At 60.0% G+C, this 19,896-nt stretch overlaps 1 protein-coding gene across 7 annotated transcripts; it reads left to right on the forward strand.

The window, feature by feature from the left end:
• The first annotated feature begins 3,624 nt into the window (after positions 1 to 3,624).
• TNS2 (tensin 2) lies at positions 3,625 to 19,752 on the forward strand. 7 transcript variants are annotated; one of them, XM_070370838.1, is made up of 29 exons: positions 3,625 to 3,794; positions 8,077 to 8,185; positions 8,708 to 8,745; positions 9,638 to 9,676; positions 9,987 to 10,025; positions 10,189 to 10,238; positions 10,475 to 10,646; positions 10,933 to 10,983; positions 11,275 to 11,397; positions 11,480 to 11,544; positions 12,584 to 12,667; positions 13,043 to 13,155; positions 13,248 to 13,308; positions 13,571 to 13,646; positions 13,901 to 14,030; positions 14,136 to 14,201; positions 14,280 to 14,393; positions 14,608 to 15,819; positions 15,934 to 16,099; positions 16,227 to 16,816; positions 16,931 to 17,020; positions 17,313 to 17,438; positions 17,606 to 17,698; positions 17,813 to 17,890; positions 18,052 to 18,129; positions 18,530 to 18,698; positions 18,791 to 18,859; positions 18,964 to 18,993; positions 19,136 to 19,752. In XM_070370838.1, exons 1-29 carry the CDS (start codon positions 3,720 to 3,722, stop codon positions 19,272 to 19,274), a joined length of 4,245 nt encoding a protein of 1,414 aa, XP_070226939.1. In that variant the 5' UTR covers positions 3,625 to 3,719; the 3' UTR covers positions 19,275 to 19,752. The 7 variants fall into 7 exon arrangements, with proteins under 7 accessions (XP_070226939.1, XP_070226942.1, XP_070226943.1 ...); XM_070370841.1 differs by having other exon boundaries at positions 15,949 to 16,099; XM_070370836.1 differs by lacking the exon at positions 3,625 to 3,794 and adding an exon at positions 5,501 to 5,550.
• The last annotated feature ends 144 nt before the right edge of the window (positions 19,753 to 19,896 follow it).

Genomic DNA, 19,896 nt, shown 5'->3' on the forward strand with positions numbered 1-19,896 from the left:
GAAACCACAGTGGACAATTTTGGGGACTTGGAGCCAAGAGGAAGTGTGGGGCGGGAGATGGGAGCACAGTTAAACAGGTGGCTTTCCTGGGCAAATTCCAGCAGCAACAGCTCCTGTAGTTTACGGCTGGTGCGTTGACTTCCAAGTTGAGGGATAAGGGGCGTGTGCTGTGCTGTGATCCCTGTGGGCAGGGAGGAAAAGCTCCCGCCCAGGCTGCCTGTATAGCCTGCCTCAGTCACATCCTCCAAAGCCTTCATTTCAAGCCACCCTCTTCACTGTAATACTGAGGTCTGAATAAACTGATGGAAAGAAGGATGAAGATGGGAAAAGGGCTGACTGGAAAGAGGTTCTCGTTGCTTGTGCACAGAAAAAGCAGGGAGAAGGGAACTGCCCGTTCTATGTCCCAACAGGTTAAGTTCACTGGTCTGCCCACCATCCTCAGTCAGAATGTATGGACTCTGAGAAGCCCAACCACTGAAATGGGTTTCAAGATGGGTCAGCCCTGTCAACCTCCTGTTGTCTTGAGCAACTGGAGGCTGCAGGTTTGGCATCAACTTGAGTCTGGCCAGGTCCCACGTGAATTCCAGTCCACGTGGCCTAGTTTCTCCTAAACAGAATTAAGCATTAGGCTCCAGATCCCAAAGCAGGGTCCCAGTGAGTGCCCAGAATCTGGTTTCTCAGGAAGTGGGAGACCTACACATCTTCTGGGAAGCTGTTGCTCAAATAAAACCTTGTTTCTCAGCAACCATCGTAACCCCCAGGGCCACAAGTGTGGACAAGAGACTTTGCCTTCTCTCACCCCCAGTCTCACCAAAAAGAAAAGTTTGGAAGAGGCGAGCTGCACTGCTCCCCGCCCAGCAGCAGCAACCTCCCAGTTGGACAATATACCCTCTGTCCTCAGCCAGGAGATTGGCCTCTGGAGATAGCTCTGCCCCTCCCCCGCCCTTCCTGGTTCCCAGAGCCCAAACCCTTCCCTCAAGGCCCCCTGACCTCTTTGTGCCAGAACAGCCTACTCTTTCGATGCCCTCCTCCTGTAATCCCCTACCCCAAGGATCTGAGCACACTCGGCCACAAGCATGGGATCACCCCAGACCACGGAAGAGGGGGTTCAGCCTTCCGTGCCAAGATGGGTTGCCCTCTGCATAGTTAAGGTAAGGAAAACCTGCAGGAAGGGTCAGAAGGTGTTCTTCAACTTGATTCACTGAAACCATCCTGGTTTTTTCCTCCCTTTCCCCTTCCTTTCTAAAGTTCCCTCTGCTCTCAGCTGGTATGGTAGTCAGGATGCCTGGCTGGCCCCCCATGCCACCCATTATAATTTCACCCTCTCCAAGCTGCCACCTTTATTTTTTCACTCTCCACCTTCCTCAGCGTCCCTCCTGCAGCCCCCTTCCCCTGAGCTGTAAGTTCAGCTACCCACCTTATGACCCTGCCCCAATTCTTTGGCACCTCAAAAGTTCCTTTTATTGGGAATTCCCTGGTCGTCCAGTGGTTAGGACCTGGCACTTTCACTGCCAAGGGCCAGGTTTGATCTGTGGTTGGGAAACTAAGATCCTGCTAGCAGGGCAGTACTCTTGCCTGGAAAATCCCATGGACGGAGGAGCCTGGTGGGCTGTAGTCCATGGGGTCACTAAGAGTCGGACACGACTGAGAGACTTCATTTTCACTTTTCACTTTCATGCATTGGAGAAGGAAATGGCAACCCACTCCAGTGTTCTTGCCTGGAGAATCCCAGGGACAGGGGAGCCTGGTGGGCTGCTGTCTCTGGGGTCGCACAGAGTCGGACACAACTTAAGCGACTTAGCAGCAGCAGCAGCAGCAGTGGGGCAGGATGCCCCCACACACACCTGCCAAAAAAGTTTCTCTTAGGGACAGCAATACCAGCATGAGTGTGAGGCTCTAGCCCTGCCCACCGTTCTGGGATCCAATCAAGGATGTTTTCTCTGAGCCCCAGTCTCTCCTTTGGTACCTCTAGAACCTACCCCCTTTGGTGTGCATCCCAGGGCCCAGCCAAAGACCCTAACAAATTCTGGAAGAGGAAAGATTTTGTAAGAGCTAGCCTTAGGTACGAAAGGAGTGAGTGAATTTTCGTATCTCAGTATCTTGATTACATAATCAGACCTGGCCAAAATACACTGAATGATCTTCAGCCCTCCCCCTCTCCCAGCAGGTTCCGATTCTTGTCCTCGAATTCCAGCCCCTCCCCTTCTCCTAATGCCTCCAGATCTCTTCCCTCCCCTGCTCCATTCCAATCCTCCACCCCTTCCTCCAAAGCCCAGTGACTCCTGCTGCTCTAATCTGAGACTGGCTATTGGACACCAACTCAGTCAAGAGCAGTAAGTTCAAGGGTCCCAGCCACATACCCCTCCCAAATGCCAGTTTCTGGGGGCCCTGCACTGTCACCACTTCCCAACCTCTTCCCTGCTGCCAGATTAGAATCAGGTGCTCCACTCTCTCGTAATCAGAACCAGACTTCTCAGCCTTTGCCAAAGGCTAGATGAGCAGAGAAAAGACTCAGATGAGAGACGAGCCAGTGAGGAACAGAGGGCCTTAGTGCTTGGCGTTGGGCATTGAGGCCGGGGCACTGGCTCCTCAGAATCTGCCTGACCCCCTTTCCGCCTCCCCCCCGGCCAGTTTTCATCATGGAAAATCCAAAGGGGAGGGGGACAGAGGGAGAAACTTTCAGGAACCGTTCACTGCTAAAGAACAGTGGGGAATCTGGGAATGGGAATAGATTGAGCTTCTAGAAAGACATCCGTTCCCTCTACCTTCCCCTCCAGGGCAGCAAGACTCAAATCAACCCCAGAGCCTCAGTTCCAAGAAGTGCCAATCTAGTACCAGATCCAGACACTGCAAAAGTAGTGAATGAGATTAGAATGAATTTCCGTGTCCACTGGGAAGCCAGGAACTTGAGTTAAAAGTGAAGACTTTTTAAACAGAATTCTCCTAGGGAACAGGACAGGCCAGGTTCAAAGCAGGGGGTGTTTGGGCTCACTGGAGTGGCTTAAGGTTAGGGATGGGGGGTTGAAATTGACCTGGAGGTCCTCAGCTCTGAGTCCTTTGGGGGAGCATAAGTGGCATCCGAGAGAGGTCTCCCGTGGGGCAGAGGACCAGGGAAGTGTGCCCAGCGACTTGGGAGACAAGTGACACCCGGTGCCTTCATCCGAAGCCCCGATGGGAAGGTGGCGCTAGCTTCACTAGGCCAGGCAGCGGGTGGACCCTACTGCCTTGGGTGGTCAAGCCCACTCTCAAATACACTCCTGAGAAGGGGCCAGACTGAAAGAGGCTGAGGCAGTCCTCTACGCCCTTGCTTCTGGTGCCTTCTGTCCACCTTTTCTTCTGCTGGCTCGTAAGTTTCTTTGCCTGTCTCTCTCTGGGTCAGTCTCTGCGGGGCTCTGTTTCCTGTCCCTGTGTTCTCCGTGTCCACCTCTCTCCCCGAATTTCTGTCTCCGAGGGTCTCTGCCAGTCCCCTCATGCCTCCTTCCTAGCTCCTGGGCGCGTGGACTCGCCGGAGAAGGTGGGGAGAAGAGAGAGGAGGAGGAGGAGGGGCGGGGAGCGGGCGGCACGTGGGGATTGGAGCCCGGGAAGGAGGGAAAGAGGGAGGGAGGAGAGCGCGCGGGAGAGAGCAGAGGGCGGCGCGGGGAGCGGCGGGGGCGAGCGCGGCGCGCCCGTCCCGCCTCCTCCGCCTCCTCAGCGTCTGCTCGGCGCGGGCCCGGGGCGGGATGGGCTGGCCCGGGGGCTCCCCCTGTTGCTGCCCCGCCCCGCCGCGCCCCCGCCCCGCCGGGCGCCCCCCGCAGGTGAGTGGCCGCGAGGCGCCGGACGGGAGGGCGGCGGCCTGTGCGTCACGGCGCGGCGGGCAGTGCCGGTGGTGGTCGCCAGGGGGCGCGGAGCCGCTGCGCGGGGCGAATGGGCGTGGGGAGCGGAACGGGCGCGCCAGGTCGGGGGTCGGGAGCCCGGGGTCCGGGGTCCGCGGCCGACAGGGGCCGGAAAGGTGGCCGGGGGCGGGGCCAGCCCACGGCCACTCCCCGGCCGGCCGTCTTGCCTTCGCGCGTCCGGATAGCATTCGCCGCCGCTCAGTCCCGCCACGCACGCGCACCGCCGCCGCAGGCCCGGGACTTGGGCGGGAATTGGCCGGGGAGAGTGTGTGTCAGGGTTTTCCTTTTCCACCTCACATCTGGGGAAACCGAGGCACATGCGGCCTCCATCGTGAGTTTTCTAGATCACCCTGGGCACTCTCACGCACCCCTCCTTCCCTCCCTGTCTCCTTCCCTGGGCCTCACCCCTCCTCCGCGGCTGGGCTCCCAGCCGCTCATCCAACCACAGCTATTTCCAGGAAGGGGGAGTGCGGGTGGAGGGTTTCTCCAAACAAACCCAGGGCTTTGGAGTGAGAAGGGGCCAGGCTGGGGGAGAGACTGACAGGCTCAGGAAGGTTGGGGGCTGGAAGAGGGTGAGGGTCTCAGGGCTCTGGCCTGGGCTTCCCAAGCTTGCCCCAGGGAGCTGCTTTTCCTGTCAGCACTAGCAGCGGGCTCAGCGGTCTCCCACTTCCATCTCACTTGAGAGGCGCTGCACGGGGTGGGGAGGGACTCAAAGCCATCTTCCCTGGCCACTCAACACAGGGCCTAGTGAGCCACCCACGAGGTCAAGAATGAGGCTCCGAGGAGGTTTGGGGACCTGTTGCCAAGTTAGGGGACTTTTCAGCCCCTGTGGAGGCAGCAGAAGTAGAGACAAGCCTGCTGGAGGAGTCCTGGTCGGGGTAACTGCAGTAGGAGGGGAGAAAGACCACCCACACCCGCACCACCACCACCACACCTCACCTGCTCCCAGCAGAGCTGGGGACTGGACCACCCCCGGCCCGATTGCCCACACTGGCCAGGGGCCCGGAATGTCCTGGGAAGCAGCCAGGGCTGGAGGTGGGAGTGGGTTGCAGAGCCACTGCCCCTCTCCAGTTACTGGTTAGGCCTCCCTCTGGCCAGAGTACCCTGGGGACAGACTTCCTGACCTGGAAGGGGAATTAGAGCTTCAAGGGAGAAGTCTCAGGCTAGGCCCAGCCCAAGGAAGTGTCCTGAGTGGGCTCATCGAAGAGGAGGCAGGGTTAGACCAACCTTGATGGGCACGGGGGAGGGAGAGGGGAGGCTGAGGGCCTGGTGGGAGAAGCCAGAGCTGGGGGAGCTGCCAGAGCCCTGGGACATTCAGTAACTACCAGTGCAAATGTTGGGGGGGGACAGGACACACACATTTGCACATTCTTTCAAGCAGCTGGACTGTTCCACTGGACTGCTCTAGGGGGCTGTGATCCAAGACTTGGGGCTGAGAACCCCCAGGCTGTTAACCCCTAACATTTTTTGGAAGATTACTACCCCCACCCCTTTCCAATGCCCCAGTCCACCTCCTTCCCTTAACTCCTGGGACAGGAAGCTGGCTGTGTTCCCAGGAGGGAGGCAGGAGGCCCGCGGAGGGGGGTGGAGTATGTGTTGGGAGGGGGGCCTCCTGTCCAGCCCTCCAGCCCAGGGACAGCTGCTGAGGAAGGAGAGCGGAGCTGGGGGAGCCATGAAGGTAGAACTAATGCTTGGGGTGGGGGGAGGGCTGGACGGGGAGGAGGAGGGCCCAAGTTGCAAGGCTCCAAAGAGGAGCTAGGGACCCAGGGAGTAGGTGAGTGAAGGACTGTGTCCGGAGCAGGGCAGCTGGGGAGCTTTCAGGAGAAGGGCCTCAAATGCCTTGGGCTAGGGCAGAATAACTGACTCCTGTGGGCAGAGCAGTCTCAGCTGGAATTTGGCTTTCAGTGTAGATGGTGGGGGCAAGGGGCCAGTGCATGTTTTCCTCTTCCTGTTGCTTCACGACTAGTGAAACTGAGGCAGAACGCTGACCCTCAGGATGCAGTCCAGGTCCTGAACTAGCTGGGACAGCGATTCCCAGCTCCCTCTCCCTCCCACTAGAAGGTCCCCAGAGAGCCTGAGAGTTCAGGCGGGGAGGCTGGCCTGGCAGGGACGCGGCGTTCCCCTCTGGCCCTTGTCCGGGGCCCTGAGACCTAAATTCCCACCCCGCCCCTGCCCCGCCCCACTGGGGGCTGGACCTCAGGATCCCACAGATCCCCGGATAGGATAGATCCCAGGCCTGGGGGCAGCTCCCGAGCAGGATCGGGGTGGGGGCAAAAGATCCTGGGCTGACACTCCCAGCAGGGTAGATCCTGGGAATCTGATCTCCTGGCCTCCCCCACATCCTCTCCCCCGCCACACACACTTCCTGGAGCAGCGACCTGCCCCCTTCCCGCCTGCACTCCCCTCCACTTCCAGGGCTTGGCTTCTCCTCACACCAGCCAGACAGCCTACTCTCCACCCAAGGGAAGCGGCTGCCTCCGCCAGCCAGGCCGCTTCCAGGAAGCCCCGGGCCAGGCCCCAGCATTGTTCGGGCCCCAAGGCCAGCACCCCAGGCAGCCAGACACGATGAAGTCCAGCGGCCCGGTGGAGAGGCTGCTGAGAGCCCTGGGGAGGAGGGACAGCAGCCGGGCCACCAGCAGGGTAGGAGTGCCCTTGACTGGGCAGAGGGGTGGGGGTGGAGGAGTGGGCAGTGGGGGAGGGGGCCAGTTTCAGCCTTCTTCCCTAGTCCCGTATCCCCTCGTTACTCTGTCTCTTTGGAGCGGCCAGGGCTGTGACATGAGCAGCAGAAGTCTGGGTGATAGCAAATCCTCATCAGCTCCCCTGTCACCTTCCCTGCCCTAGCCCAGGCCAGCCCTGCACGGGCAGGTATACATTATGGTAGGAATTTCCCAGCTACTATTTTGGAGCCCAGGAGAAAACTTCCCTAAGCTAAGAAGTTTAGGGGAAATGGGGCAGGGGTGGCAAAGGAAGGAAGGGAGGCGGCCAGGTCTCAGAAGTGCCTTAGACAAGGGGGCTTGACTTGCTTCCCATGACATCATCTGCCTGTCCCATTAATACCAAAATGCACCCAAGTTTCCTAGTGGGTCTGGCAGAGTTGGTCCAGCCCAGAAGAGTTCAAGTTGGGTTTAATCCAGCAGCTTCAAGGACAGCCAAGACACCAGAGGTGCTGCCTGCATTCCCAGGCTGGGGGGCCTAGAGGCCCCATCACTGCCTTTCTCCACATTTTTTTCAGCCTTACCCCTCAAAAAGGTATCTCAGGGCAACATGAGACAGTACTATGGGGGAGGGAGGCAGGAACTTGAATCCCAGAGGAAAAGAAAAATAGGAGAGGAGACAAGGAGGTAAACGGTCCATCGGTCCCCAGAGGATGGACGGATGGGAACGGTAGTCCTGGGCCTCGGGGGATATCCCAGCCGCCTGGCTCACAGCACTCTGGGAGGGGAGAGGCCCCGGAGAGCAGCGGGCCCACCCTCTCCCCCTTCAGTGCTGGAATCCCTCTTGAACCTTCTCAAGTGACTGGGTGCTTACTACATCCTGGAGCAGTAAAGCAGCTAAATATTTCCATGTCGTGCCTCCATCTGCCTCTCCCTCCAGCATGACCGCCCCCTCCTTACACAATTGCTGCCTGCCGCCTTGGTGCACAATGAGTAAACATGTTGTTCTGACAGTGGGGGGAGGAGGGCGTGTCAGCTGCTGGGAGGACGGGGACAGTGGGAGCCAGGGAAGCAGGCCTGGTTGAGGACTCTCCTCTGGGTCATCTGGGTGCTCGTGACTGACACCCTATATTCATGTCTGACCCCCTCCCTGCTTACTTCCTACAGGAAGGGCAAGATGGGAGGAGAAACAGGTTGCCTTCATAGAGGAGTCGGGGAACGCCACCCCCCCCCGCCACCAGAACGGAAGCTCTAGGGTTTGGGTAACAGTGACCACAAGGGTATCACACACCAGGGCCACGTGAGGGGCCTAAGTGATTCCTTGGGGAGGAGCTGACCCAGCTAGGGTGACGCAAGGGGCCAGGTTCTATGCACTGTCGAGGACAAGCACTGTAACTGCTTGGAAACAGCTGTGGCCAACTGCGTTTGACAAGTTTGGGGGCCATATCAGGATGGAAAACAGGAAAAGTGCAGCACTCAGGCCCGGCCCCGTCCTGGAGATGGACCCGTGGGAACTGACACCTCTGTCTGTCTGTCCCTCCACCCGTCAGCCTAGGAAAGCTGAGCCGCATAGCTTCCGAGAGAAGGTCTTCCGGAAGAAACCACCCGTGTGTGCCGTGTGTAAGGCGGCCATCGATGGGACGGGCGTCTCATGCAGAGGTGAGGTGCTGTGCCGTGTGTAAGGCAGCCATCAATGGGAAGGGCATCTCACGCAGAGGTGAGGCGCCCCACCCTAGGCTGTGGCTCTGAGAGCATCACCCAGCACCGCTGGGCTGCACAGCCCCAGCAGGCAGACCCCAGAACAGAGTATGGGCTGGGCAACGTGGGGGCCAAGAGGAACTGCCTCCCCTCCAAACAGCCCTTGCACCCCCAGCACCCCAGGAAGCCTAGTACTCTAAATTACCCTTCCACCTGACCTGGAACTGGAGGCTTCCCTCTGTGCCTTCCTCCACACCCGCACCCACCCTAGATCATTGCCCCTGGGTCCCCCACTCCCCGGCCTGGGCAGTAGCGCACCACTGCCATGTGCTTCCCTTGAACTCTGCCCCTGCTCCCGGACTCCAGCCAGCTCAGTACAGCTGGAGTCCGGAAAGTTCCAGAACCTGGGGAGACAAGAGAGCCACCCTTCCACTGCCCCAGTAGGCCCCTGCTAACACCTCTCCTCCCCTCCATCCCCTCTAGTCTGCAAGGTGGCAACACACAGAAAATGTGAAGCAAAGGTGGGTAATCTGATGTGGGGAGGAGGGCCTGGGGTCCCTTCCTCCTCTGAAATGGGCTTCTCCTCCCTTCCACCCCTCTCATCATTGGGGAACCCCTGCTGGGTAACAGAGGGTACTGTACTTGGCCCTTTAAGAACCACCCTACTCCACCCCCTGGAGGACTGGCCCAGGCGGGTGGACAGCAAGACAGCACGTTTGTCTTGGTGCTGTGCCCAGGCTGCAGCTGGCGCGAGGACCGGGCAGGGCGGGGGGGGGTGGTGGTAGGGAAGAGGAGGAGAACGAGGAGGAGGAAGGGTGGGGTGGGTGGGGGTCAAAGCAGAGACTGGTGGCCGGATGGGCTGTGCCTTCCCTCTGGGGAAGGATCCTCAGGATGCCTGAGTGGGTCTTGTCCTGGGTCCTGGAAAGGCTGGGCAGAAGATGCAAGATGTAGGCAGCACCCATTATCCATTGGGTACCTGAGCCAGCCCCATCTCTGGGGTGCCCTAGTCCTCCTCCTGCAGTGTGAGTCCTCCTCCTTCCTAGGGCCTTGGAGCTTGCTTTGGGGAGCTGTGTGCCCAGGGGCGGGGTCTCCCAGTGAAAGAGGCCAGTGTCTGTCCCTGGCTGTGGCCTGCCTGCATGGCTCTATATATAACTCCTACCCTGCAGCTGGATGAATGGGGGTCTGTGTGGGCAGGGGGCTGGGAGCCAAGAGTAACATGTTGGGGGCCCAGGGGTGGGAGGCCGAGAGGCCAGAGGGGAGGCTCCCTTAAATAGAGGAACCTCAGTTGCAGCCTGTGCCCATCTGCTGACAGCCCCTCCACTTTCTTGCTGAAGCTGAGGGGTGGCCCCATCCTTAAGCCCAGGAGAGCCCATTTCACCAGCAGCTCAGCTCCTCACTCCAGTCTCCTTCCAGGTGACTTCGTCCTGTCAGGCTTTGCCTCCCGTGGAGCTGGTGAGTGTGCTCTGGGATGGGGTGGGGGATCCAAAGAGTCCAGAGGTCTGGTGGCCACAGACGGGGCCCCAAGAAGTTACCTTGAATGGACTGCTGTCCTTAGTGGCCATCCTCAGACAGTGGAAAACTTTTTGAGCCCTCTGCTCTTGTGTCTTGGGCCTGCTCAGGGTTAGGACTCCTCCCTCTCTCCCTGCCCCACCTAATACAGCCCTCACAGGGACACACACAGCCCCTCCCCACTGCCCCCAGGCCCAGACTGGTCCTTGCCCCTTCCCTAACCACTCCCTTTTCCTCTCCCTTCTCCCTCTAGCGGAGAAACACCGCCCCTGTGAGGCGCATAGAGCACCTGGTAAGGTGATGCTGCAGCGGGGGTTGGGGCGGGGAAGGAAGCAGATAGCTCTGGGACTAAGGACCTAGGTCTCTCCTGGAGCAAAATTCATGGAGCTCTGGAGTGGGGAGGCCGAGAATGAGGGGCAGAAAAGACGTGTGCAAAATCTCATCTCATCCACCAGGGATCCACCAAGTCTCTGAACCACTCAAAGCAGCGCAGCACTCTGCCCAGGTAAGTAGGGTGCCGGGTGTGGTCCCATATGAGCCCTTTCCTGATACCCTACCCTCAGCCCAGGGCAGTTCCCCCCAACAAAGCTCTCTAGGACAGCCCCACCCCCAAAAGGTCAGGACCCAGGAGGCCTCACCTGTAGTCGGCCAGACACCTTTCCATCACACCAGCCTCCCGGTGCCCGCCCCACACCCTCTCCCCACCCGGCTCCTAACACAGCTTCGCCCCCTCCTCCCCAGGAGCTTCAGCCTGGACCCGCTCATGGAGCGCCGCTGGGACTTGGACCTCACCTACGTGACGGAGCGGATCCTGGCCGCCTCTTTCCCCGCGCGGCCTGACGAGCAGCGACACCGGGGCCACCTGCGCGAGCTGGCTCACGTGCTGCAATCCAAGCACCGTGACAAGTACCTGGTGAGAGGCGGGACCTGCTTTAGTCAGCCAATGAGAGGGCTGGGAGGGCCAGAAGGGCCCGGCAGCTCCCTGACGTCAAACCTGTGGAGGCGGGGCCCCGGACGCTCCTCGGAGCCGACCTAGAAGGCAGGCAACTGATGCGGCTGTCAAAGTTAGGCCGGGCCTTAGTCACTTCCTCCTTTTGGAGAAAGACCCTTACTAAGGGTCACAGCAGGTGACACCTCCAAGAATCACCACGCCTCGCTGCCTAGGGTCACTTCGCCTAACGCCCCCACTTTACTTGCAGCTCTTCAACCTTTCAGAGAAAAGACATGACCTGACCCGCCTAAACCCGAAGGTAGGAGGGAATTAAAACCATCACCCCTAGCCTTCTCAGTATTAACAGTAGCACTTGGCATCTACTTTACTCTGAGACACTTGCCCATATGACTTGTCACTTGGGACAGCCCAAAGTGTGGTGCAGCAGGTATCGACCCATCATCTCAGTGAGGAAAGAATTGAGGCTGTCATCGACACAAGCAACAGGCCCCTGACCTTGTCTCCAGGCACCTAAACCCTATCCGTCTTCCACCCCATCCACCTCTTCTTTGGTGGCCACCAGCCCCAATTCCATCCCTGTACCCCTCAGGTCCAGGACTTTGGCTGGCCTGAGCTGCACGCACCCCCCCTAGACAAGCTGTGCTCCATTTGCAAAGCCATGGAGACCTGGCTCAGTGCTGACCCGCAGCACGTGGTCGTATTGTACTGCAAGGTGAGCTGGAACTTCAGGTTCACAGGACTGGGGGCCCTCAGCAAAGGGCCCCAGCAAGCCCTCTATCCCTCTTTGTCCTCAGGGGAGCAAGGGCAAGCTCGGGGTCATCGTCTCTGCCTATATGCACTACAGCAAGATCTCTGCAGGGTAAGGTGCCCCAGCCCCAAGTCCCCCCTTCCCCAGGGACCCTCCCTCCAGCTGAACCTTGATGAGCCCCACTCCTCTAAAGCCCACCTCAGGGTTCAGAGCCATTTACTATAAACTTGAGCTTTCCACCTCCTTTTTCTCACTTGTACTTCACCACTTTCCTAGGGCTGCTATAACAAAGTGCCACAGACTAAGTAGCTTAAGACAACAGAACTTTGTTGTCTCAGTTCTGGAAGCTCCAAGTCTGAAATCAAGGTGTCAGCAGGGCCACACTCGCACTGAGACTCTTGGAGTGGCCTCTTCCCAGCTGCCGGTGGGGGCCAGCAGTCCTTGGTGTCCCTTGGCTTACAGATGTATCGCTCCAGTCTCTGCCTTCGTCGTCACATGGCCTTCTTCCTGTGTGTCTGTGTGTCTGTGTCTCTTCTTCTTTTCTTCTAAGGCCACCAATCACATTGGATTAAGGGCTCACCCTACTCCAGTATAACATCTTAATTAATTACATCTGCAACGACCCTATGTCCAAATAAGGTCACATTCTGAGGTACATATCTTCTGGGGGGACACAATTCAACCCATTTCTGTTGTTTAGTCGCTAAGTCATATCCGACTCTTCTGCAACCCCATGGACTATAGCCCGCCAGGCTCCTCTGCCATGGGATTTCCCAGGCAAGAATACTGGAGTGGGTGACCATTTCCTTCTCCAGGGGATCTTCCCGACCCAGGGATCAAACCCATGTCTCCTGCATTGGCAGGTGGGTTCTTTACCACTGAGCCACGGGGGAAGCCCCAGTTCAACGCATAGCATGGTCTTATTGTCCCATTTCACAGAGGAAGAAACTAAAACTCAGGGAACAGTTGCCTGCAGTCCAACAACTAGTAAAGTGGCTGCTTGTGGGGTTTCTAGTTCTCTGCACCACCACTCTGAACTTCCTCTAGACTTCCGGGGAATCACACCTCTCTTCCCTCCCCTGGAGCTTAGGAAAGGGAGACCAGGATGTAACCACCCCCTTAGCCCCCACACTGGCCCCTGTCTCCCCAGGGCAGACCAGGCACTGGCGACCCTTACCATGCGGAAGTTCTGTGAAGACAAGGTTGCCGCAGAATTGCAGCCCTCCCAGCGCCGGTGAGCAGCCTGGGTGGGGATGGGCCAGGCGAGCAGGTCCCTCCGTGGCTGCCAAGGCCAAGCTTATCTCATTCATGCAGCACACCTTCCTGGAGCACCTCCTGTGTGCTAGGGGCTTGTGTCAGGTGCTGAGAATGCAGAACAAATCCAAGGTCCCTGCTCTCATGGGGCTTATTGACATGCTGGTGGGGTAGAAGGCAATAAACCTATAAATAAATAGACAAGATCGTTTGGGATGTTAGCAACAGCTATACAGAAAATAAAGCTGAGTCTTGTGATAAAGAGGGACTCACGGGATAGTCAGGGCCCATGGCTATACCACGTGAGACCAAGACCTGGAAGGGGCTTACATCCCCCTTGACATCCGGCCACCAGGTATATCACCTACTTCAGCGGTCTGCTGTCCGGGTCCATCCGCATGAACAGCAGCCCTCTCTTCCTGCACCACGTGCTGGTGCCCGTGCTGCCAGCCTTTGAACCTGGTGCAGGTGAGTCTGCCTGGAATGTGCCCCATCGGGGGGCTGTGCCCCACCCCTCCACTCAACGCCCTTCATGTACCTTCTCTTTTTTGCTCCTCTAGGATTCCAGCCCTTCCTCAAGATCTACCAGTCCATGCAGCTTGTCTACACATCAGGAATCTAGTGAGTGCTCTGTTGCCAGACCCCTTCTCCCTGAATCCCTGTTTTTCCAGCCTTTCCCAGACAGCTGGGCCTCCAGCTCTAGCCACTGCACCCCAAAACTAATAGCATCCTAGAATCCATTTTACAGATGGGGAAGCTGATGCTTAAAGAGCTCGCGCTCAGGGAGGGCTCAGTCTCTGATCTCCCAACTCCCTGTTGACTCTTCACAGCCACCGGTGCACCCAAGTGCCCCTGATTCAGCTCTGCCCTCTCTCTTCCCCAGTCACGTTGCAGGCCCTGGTCCCCAGCAGCTTTGTATCAGCCTGGAGCCAGCCCTCCTCCTCAAAGGCGATGTCATGGTGAGGGGGCCTTAGCCACAGGGAGAGTCCTGGGGGTGGGGTCGGGGTGGTGGTGAACGCTGCCAGCTGCACCGTCTCTGGAGAGCCATTGATTTAAGGCAGGCTGGAGGGCAAGGAGGTTGTCTTCCTGATGGGGAGGTCAACTTGGAGTTGAGGCAGAGCAGAGCTGCAGCCAGATAGCCGCCAAGGTGGAAGCACAGAGGAGATGTGTGTGGACACAGAGCCTGAACGCTGGTCTTCCTCCCCTCACCCAGGTAACATGCTATCACAAGGGTAGCCGGGGAACTGACCGGACCCTCGTATTCCGAGTCCAGTTCCACACATGCACCATCCATGGACCACGGCTCACCTTCTCCAAGGACCAGTTGGATGAGGCCTGGACCGGTGAGTTGGAGACAAGTGGCCTGGGGGCTGGAGCCCGGGTGAGGCAGGCAGGTGGGTAAGGGCAGGGAGGGGGGCACCTGGCTCCTCACCGTCCACTCCCCACAGACGAGAGGTTCCCCTTCCAAGCCTCGGTGGAGTTCGTCTTCTCCTCCAGCCCAGAGAAGATCAAAGGTAAGAGCCAAGCCTGGGAGGGGGCAGGAGTCAGGGGGTTGTCTCCCTGCTCCTCACCCCCAGGACGCCCCTCTATAGGTAACACCCCACGGAATGAGCCCTCCGTCTCTGTCGACTACAACACTGCAGAGCCCGCAGTGCGCTGGGACTCCTACGAGAACTTCAACTTGCACCATGAGGACAGTGCGGATGGTGTGTGGGGTGTCCCCAGAGGTGGCGGGAGGTGGAGTTTCTGGGGGGAGCGGTACATGCTTCCCTCCCTAGACAGACACCCTCCCAAGAGACACCCCCTGAGCTGGAGTCTCCGGCACTATCCCCTATTAACACACGTGCTTTATCTGTCTCTCCCTCTCTCTCTCTCACTTTTGCCTGCTTGCTCTCCTGCCCTGATCCTCTCCCCACTCAGACTCTGTCACCCACACCCGGGGGCCCCTGGATGGCAGTCCTTATGCCCAGGTGCAGCGAGCCCCCCGCCAGACCCCGCCGGCCCCGTCTCCGGAGCCACCCCCACCCCCGCTGCTTTCTGTCAGCAGCGACTCTGGCCACTCCTCCACACTGACCACGGAGCCGGCTGCTGAGTCCCCTGGCCGGCCACCCCCGACGGCTGCCGAGCGGCAGGAGCTCGAGCGCCTGCTGGGAGGCTGTGGAGTGGCTAGTGGGGGCCGGGGAGCTGGGCGCGAGACGGCCATCCTTGATGACGAAGACCAGCCTGCTGCAGGCGGAGGCCCCCACCTCGGAATGTATTCGGGACACAGGCCTGGCCTCAGCCGCCACTGCTCCTGCCGCCAGGGCTACCGGGAACCCTGCGGGGTCCCCAATGGAGGCTACTACCGGCCAGAGGGGACCCTGGAGAGGCGGCGGCTGGCTTTCGGAGCCTATGAGGGGCCCCCACAGGGTTATGCTGAGCCCTCCGTGGAGAAGAGACGCCTCTGCCGCTCACTGTCCGAGGGGCCGTACCCCTACCCGTCTGAGCTGGGGAAACCCGCCAATGGAGACTTTGGCTACCGCCCCCCAGGCTACCGGGAGGTGGTGATCCTGGAAGACCCGGGGCTGCCTCCGCTATGCTCGTGCCCCGCTTGTGAGGAGAAGCTAGCACTGCCCACGGCAGCCCTCTATGGGCTGCGGCTGGAGAGGGAGGCTGGAGAGGGGTGGGCAAGTGAGGCTGGCAAGCCCCTCCTGCACCCAGTGCGACCTGGGCACCCGCTGCCTCTGCTGGTGCCTGCCTGTGGGCACCACCACACCCCGCTGCCTGACTACAGCTGCTTGAAGCCACCCAAGGCAGGCGAGGAAGGGCATGAGGGCTGCTCCTACGCCTTGTGCCCCGAGGGAAGGTATGGGCACCCAGGGTACCCTGCCCTGGTGACGTACGGCTATGGAGGAGCAGTTCCCAGTTACTGCCCAGCATATGGCCGGGTGCCGCACAGCTGTGGGTCTCCAGGTGAGGGCAGAGGGTATCCCAGCCCTCGTGCCCACTCCCCCCGGGCTGGCTCCATTTCCCCGGGCAGCCCGCCCTACCCCCAGTCCAGGAAGCTGAGCTACGAGATCCCTGCAGAGGAGGGAGGGGACCGGTATCCGCTGCCTGGGCACCTGGCCCCAGCAGGACCCTTGGCATCTGCAGGTGAGGCCCTGGGAAGGGGGATGCCCAGGGCAGAAGAGGGTTCTGGGGAATGTGGGGAAAGCACAGACTGAGGAAGAGCTAAGCCAGGCAAAGGGGGCTCTTCCTGGCCCACAGCTCCTCTCCCTGCAGAGTCGCCGGAGCCTGTGTCCTGGAGGGAGGGTCCCAGCGGGCACAGCACCCTGCCCCGGTCCCCACGAGATGCCCAGTGCAGCGCTGCTTCCGAGCTGTCTGGTCCTTCCACGCCGCTGCACACCAGCAGCCCCGTCCAGGGCAAGGAGAGGTGCTTCATGGGGCTGGGCAGCTCAGGGGCCTCCTTATCTGGGTAGACACTGAAGCTTGGGTTGGGAGGCAGCTCACGCAGGGCTCTGCAACCCAACTAAACTCCCGCCCGCCTTCCCTCCCTGCAGCGCCCGACGGCAGGACACCCGCTCCCCCACCTTGGCGCCCACTCAGAGACTGAGTCCTGCAGAGGCCTTGCCACCTGTTTGCCAGGGAGGCGCTGATAAGGCTCCAGAGCTGCCTGCAAGAAGTGGGCCTGAGCCTCCAGCCCCTGGCGCCTTCTCCCCAGCCTCCCCACCCAGCTCTCCCAACGACTGGCCTCAGGAGAGGAGCCCGGGGGGCCGCTCAGACAGCACCAGTCCAAGGGGGCCTGTACCCAACACCCTGCCCGGCCTCCGTCACGCCCCCTGGCAGGGCCTGCGAGACCCCCCGGACAGCCCAGATGGGTCCCCCCTCACCCCTGTGCCTACTCAGATGCCCTGGCTTGTGGCCAGCCCAGAACCCCCTCAGAGCTCGCCCACACCTGCCTTTCCTCTGGCTGCATCGTACGACATCAACGGCGCCCCCCAGCCCCCTCTCCCTGAGAAACGCCACCTGCTGGGGCCTGGGCAGCAGCCGGGACCCTGGGGCCCAGAGCAGGCGTCCCCACCAGCCAGAGGCGCTAGTCACCATGTCACTTTTGCACCTCTGCTCCCGGATAACACCCCCCAGCCCCCAGGTATACAGGCCTTCAGGAGGCTGGGGCCACCTGGGGAGAACCTGGTTTCCAGGGAGGGGCATGGCATGAGGACTGGGGAGCCCTGGGGTCAAGCTTAGTCCCTCCCTGTTCTAGAGCCCCCGATGCAAGAGAGCCAGAGCAATGTCAAGTTTGTCCAGGACACATCCAAGTTCTGGTACAAGCCACACCTGTCCCGTGACCAAGGTGAGAAGCCAGCCTGCCCCCACCCGCTCCGGGCCTTTGGCTCAGCTTCTGGTTTGTGCCACTTAGTCAGCGGGTCTCCTCTGGGCCAAGTCTCTTTCTAGCAGGTGATTCTGGGTTTTAGGCCCGAGGAGGTCTCACAAGGTCAGTGCCCAGTGCACTGACTCCCCAGTGGCATCCTGGGTGCTGACACCACAGCTGTCAGGGCCAGAGGTCTGGGGGGCTCAGGCAGCAGAGCGGAGGTGCTACCTGGGGCTTGGTCGGCCGCTGTGAAAACTTCTCCTGCCTCCCCCAGCCATCACCCTGCTGAAGGACAAAGACCCTGGGGCCTTCCTGATCAGGGACAGTCATTCATTCCAAGGAGCCTATGGGCTGGCTCTCAAGGTGGCCACGCCCCCTCCCAGCGCCCAGTCCTGGAAAGGTACAGAGTGGCCCAGCCTGAGGGGGAGGAGGGTGTGGTGAGGGGAGGCACAGAGGCAAGACTAGGCAGGGTGGAGGAGGAGGAGATGAGCTCTCCTGCTTGGTAGAGAATTCCAGCAGAGAGAAGCGGAACCTGGAATCTTCTCCCCTCTTCTCCACTCCTGTCAGGGGACCCCTCAGAACAGCTGGTCCGTCATTTTCTCATTGAGACTGGGCCGAAAGGGGTGAAGATCAAGGGCTGTCCCAGCGAGCCCTACTTTGGTGAGAAGCAGGGGTGGGGAAGGCTGCACTTGGCATTCCGGGGAGGTCAGGAGGTGTCAGGAGGGAGGTGGAGGACTTGGGCACCTCGGGAGCCCGCTCGCCTCTCCCCTGCAGGCAGCCTGTCAGCCCTGGTCTCCCAGCACTCCATCTCCCCACTGTCCCTGCCCTGCTGCCTGCGCATTCCCAGCAAAGGTGGGTGTCTGGGCATCTGTCCTCCCCCGTCTCCCCTCCCACTGCGGCCAAAGGCACAATCTCCAGTCCTGGCTCCCTGCCTGCCTGCCTTCCCTTGGGACGGCAGAGGGCGCCCTCAGCTCCTGGGCCTGCCACTCCCTGCTGACCCCCATTTCCCTCAGATCCTCTGGAGGAGGTCCCAGAGGCCCCAGTGCCCAGCAACATGAGTACAGCGGCAGACCTCCTGCGTCAAGGCGCCGGTACGGGCCTCTCCCTCCTTCCCTCCCGCAGGCACCAAACGGGACACCCCTGACACATAGGGAACAGAAAGGCCTTGTGTGTGGGCCGGCCCTGGCAGATGCACCTCACCCAGGAAGTCAGGGGAGGCCTGTACCCATAGGCACGATAGGATGGGGAGTCCTGTCTAGGCTGCAGGGGTGGGGTCTTGCTAGAATGCAGATTCTCCGGCTTCCTTCCAGCATCTCGCGCAGTCACCTGCCTTTTTAACAGGTTACCTGTGTGATGGATGCATTTTGAGCAGCACTAGCTGGGGAAAGTGCGAGAGCTCGGTGGGTGGGAGGAACACGGATGGGAGATAGAGCTGGGGGTTGGCAGAGCCACCGCTCCCTACTCCCTTCAACCCCACTCCTCACCCTGCAGCCTGCAGCGTGCTCTACCTGACCTCAGTGGAGACGGAGTCACTGACGGGCCCCCAAGCAGTGGCACGGGCCAGCTCCGCAGCTCTGAGCTGCAGCCCCCGCCCCACACCAGCCGTTGTCCACTTCAAGGTCTCAGCCCAGGGCATCACACTCACAGACAACCAAAGGAAGTATGTGTGCCAGATAAGCCCCTGGGGGACCCCAGGCACAGACCCCGGGGGCCCCAATTTCTGGATGACCTTCCCCACCCTCGTCCCTACAGGCTCTTCTTTCGCCGCCATTATCCAGTCAACAGCATCACCTTTTCCAGCACTGACCCTCAGGACCGGAGGTGACCCTCCCTCCCAGCCCTTTCATCCCACAGTCCCCAGCCCAGCTTCTCCATTGGTAGCTCTTCCCTGGGTGCATCCCTTCACAGTTCTTCTCCTTCCACAGATGGACCAACTCCGACGGGACCACCTCCAAGTAAGCCTCCCCCAGAGTGCCGTCTCCCCTCCCAGCATGGCATCAGCATGGTGTCCAGGCGCCTGCTTGCTCCCCATCCCTGGCATGGTGGTCCCTGAGGAAGGGATGCTCAGCCTTCCCCACCCTGCCTTTGTGCCCCCAGGATCTTTGGTTTTGTGGCCAAGAAGCCAGGAAGCCCTTGGGAGAACGTGTGTCACCTCTTTGCAGAGCTAGACCCAGATCAGCCCGCAGGCGCCATTGTCACCTTCATCACCAAAGTTTTACTGGGCCAGAGGAAATGAAGGGAGGCCACAAGCTCCAAGCCCACGTCAGCACTGTGCCCCTCTCAGCACCACAGCCCTCACTTCCCCTGGCCTGGACCCAGGAGACCCAGGAGCCGGCCTCTCCCCTAGGAGTGGGGAGCGGACACACTGGCCTGGGACACTGCTCTCCTCCCCCGCCCCCAGCCTGCTAAGCGAAGTGGATGGGCCCATGGGATGACCTTGCATGTGAGCAGAGGGCAGAGACGGGTGTGTGAGGGTGAGGCGGTGGAGCCTGGAAGGGGTGATCCGGACAGCCCCACCTGCAGGAGAGCATCCGCGCTGGCTGGCGAGGGAGACAGGCACGGCAGGGAGAGGGGAGAGGTGTGGGGAGCAAGGCACTCCCTCCTCTGCCTCCCCTCTAAGCAGAGAGATCAGAGTAGGATCACATGAAAAGGGGGGAAAGGAAAAAAAAAAGAGTCTATTTTTGTCTAATAATAAAGAGTTTCTATAATGTTTAGTCAGAGTTGGACTCATGCCTGTTTCCAGGAAGGTCAAAGCCTCGGGTCTCCCAGGACCACACCTGTGTTTCTTGGGGCATCCCAGGCCCAAGCCATGTCTGTGGGACACACACAATCCCTCTCCCTGGCCCCACAGCAGTCCA

The sequence above is a fragment of the Bos mutus genome, chromosome 5 (genome assembly GCF_027580195.1).
Source record: "Bos mutus isolate GX-2022 chromosome 5, NWIPB_WYAK_1.1, whole genome shotgun sequence".
NCBI classification, from domain to species: Eukaryota; Metazoa; Chordata; class Mammalia; order Artiodactyla; family Bovidae; genus Bos; species Bos mutus.

Coding starts and splice junctions, on each gene's coding strand:
- TNS2 (XM_070370838.1), top strand. CDS start 3,720: ATGGGCTGGCCCGGGGGCTCCCCCTGTTGCTGCCCCGCCCCGCCGCGC. Junction 13,647..13,900: donor TCCTCAAAGGCGATGTCATG/GTGAGGGGGCCT, acceptor CCCCTCACCCAG/GTAACATGCTATCACAAGGG. Junction 18,130..18,529: donor CCTCCTGCGTCAAGGCGCCG/GTACGGGCCTCT, acceptor CTCACCCTGCAG/CCTGCAGCGTGCTCTACCTG.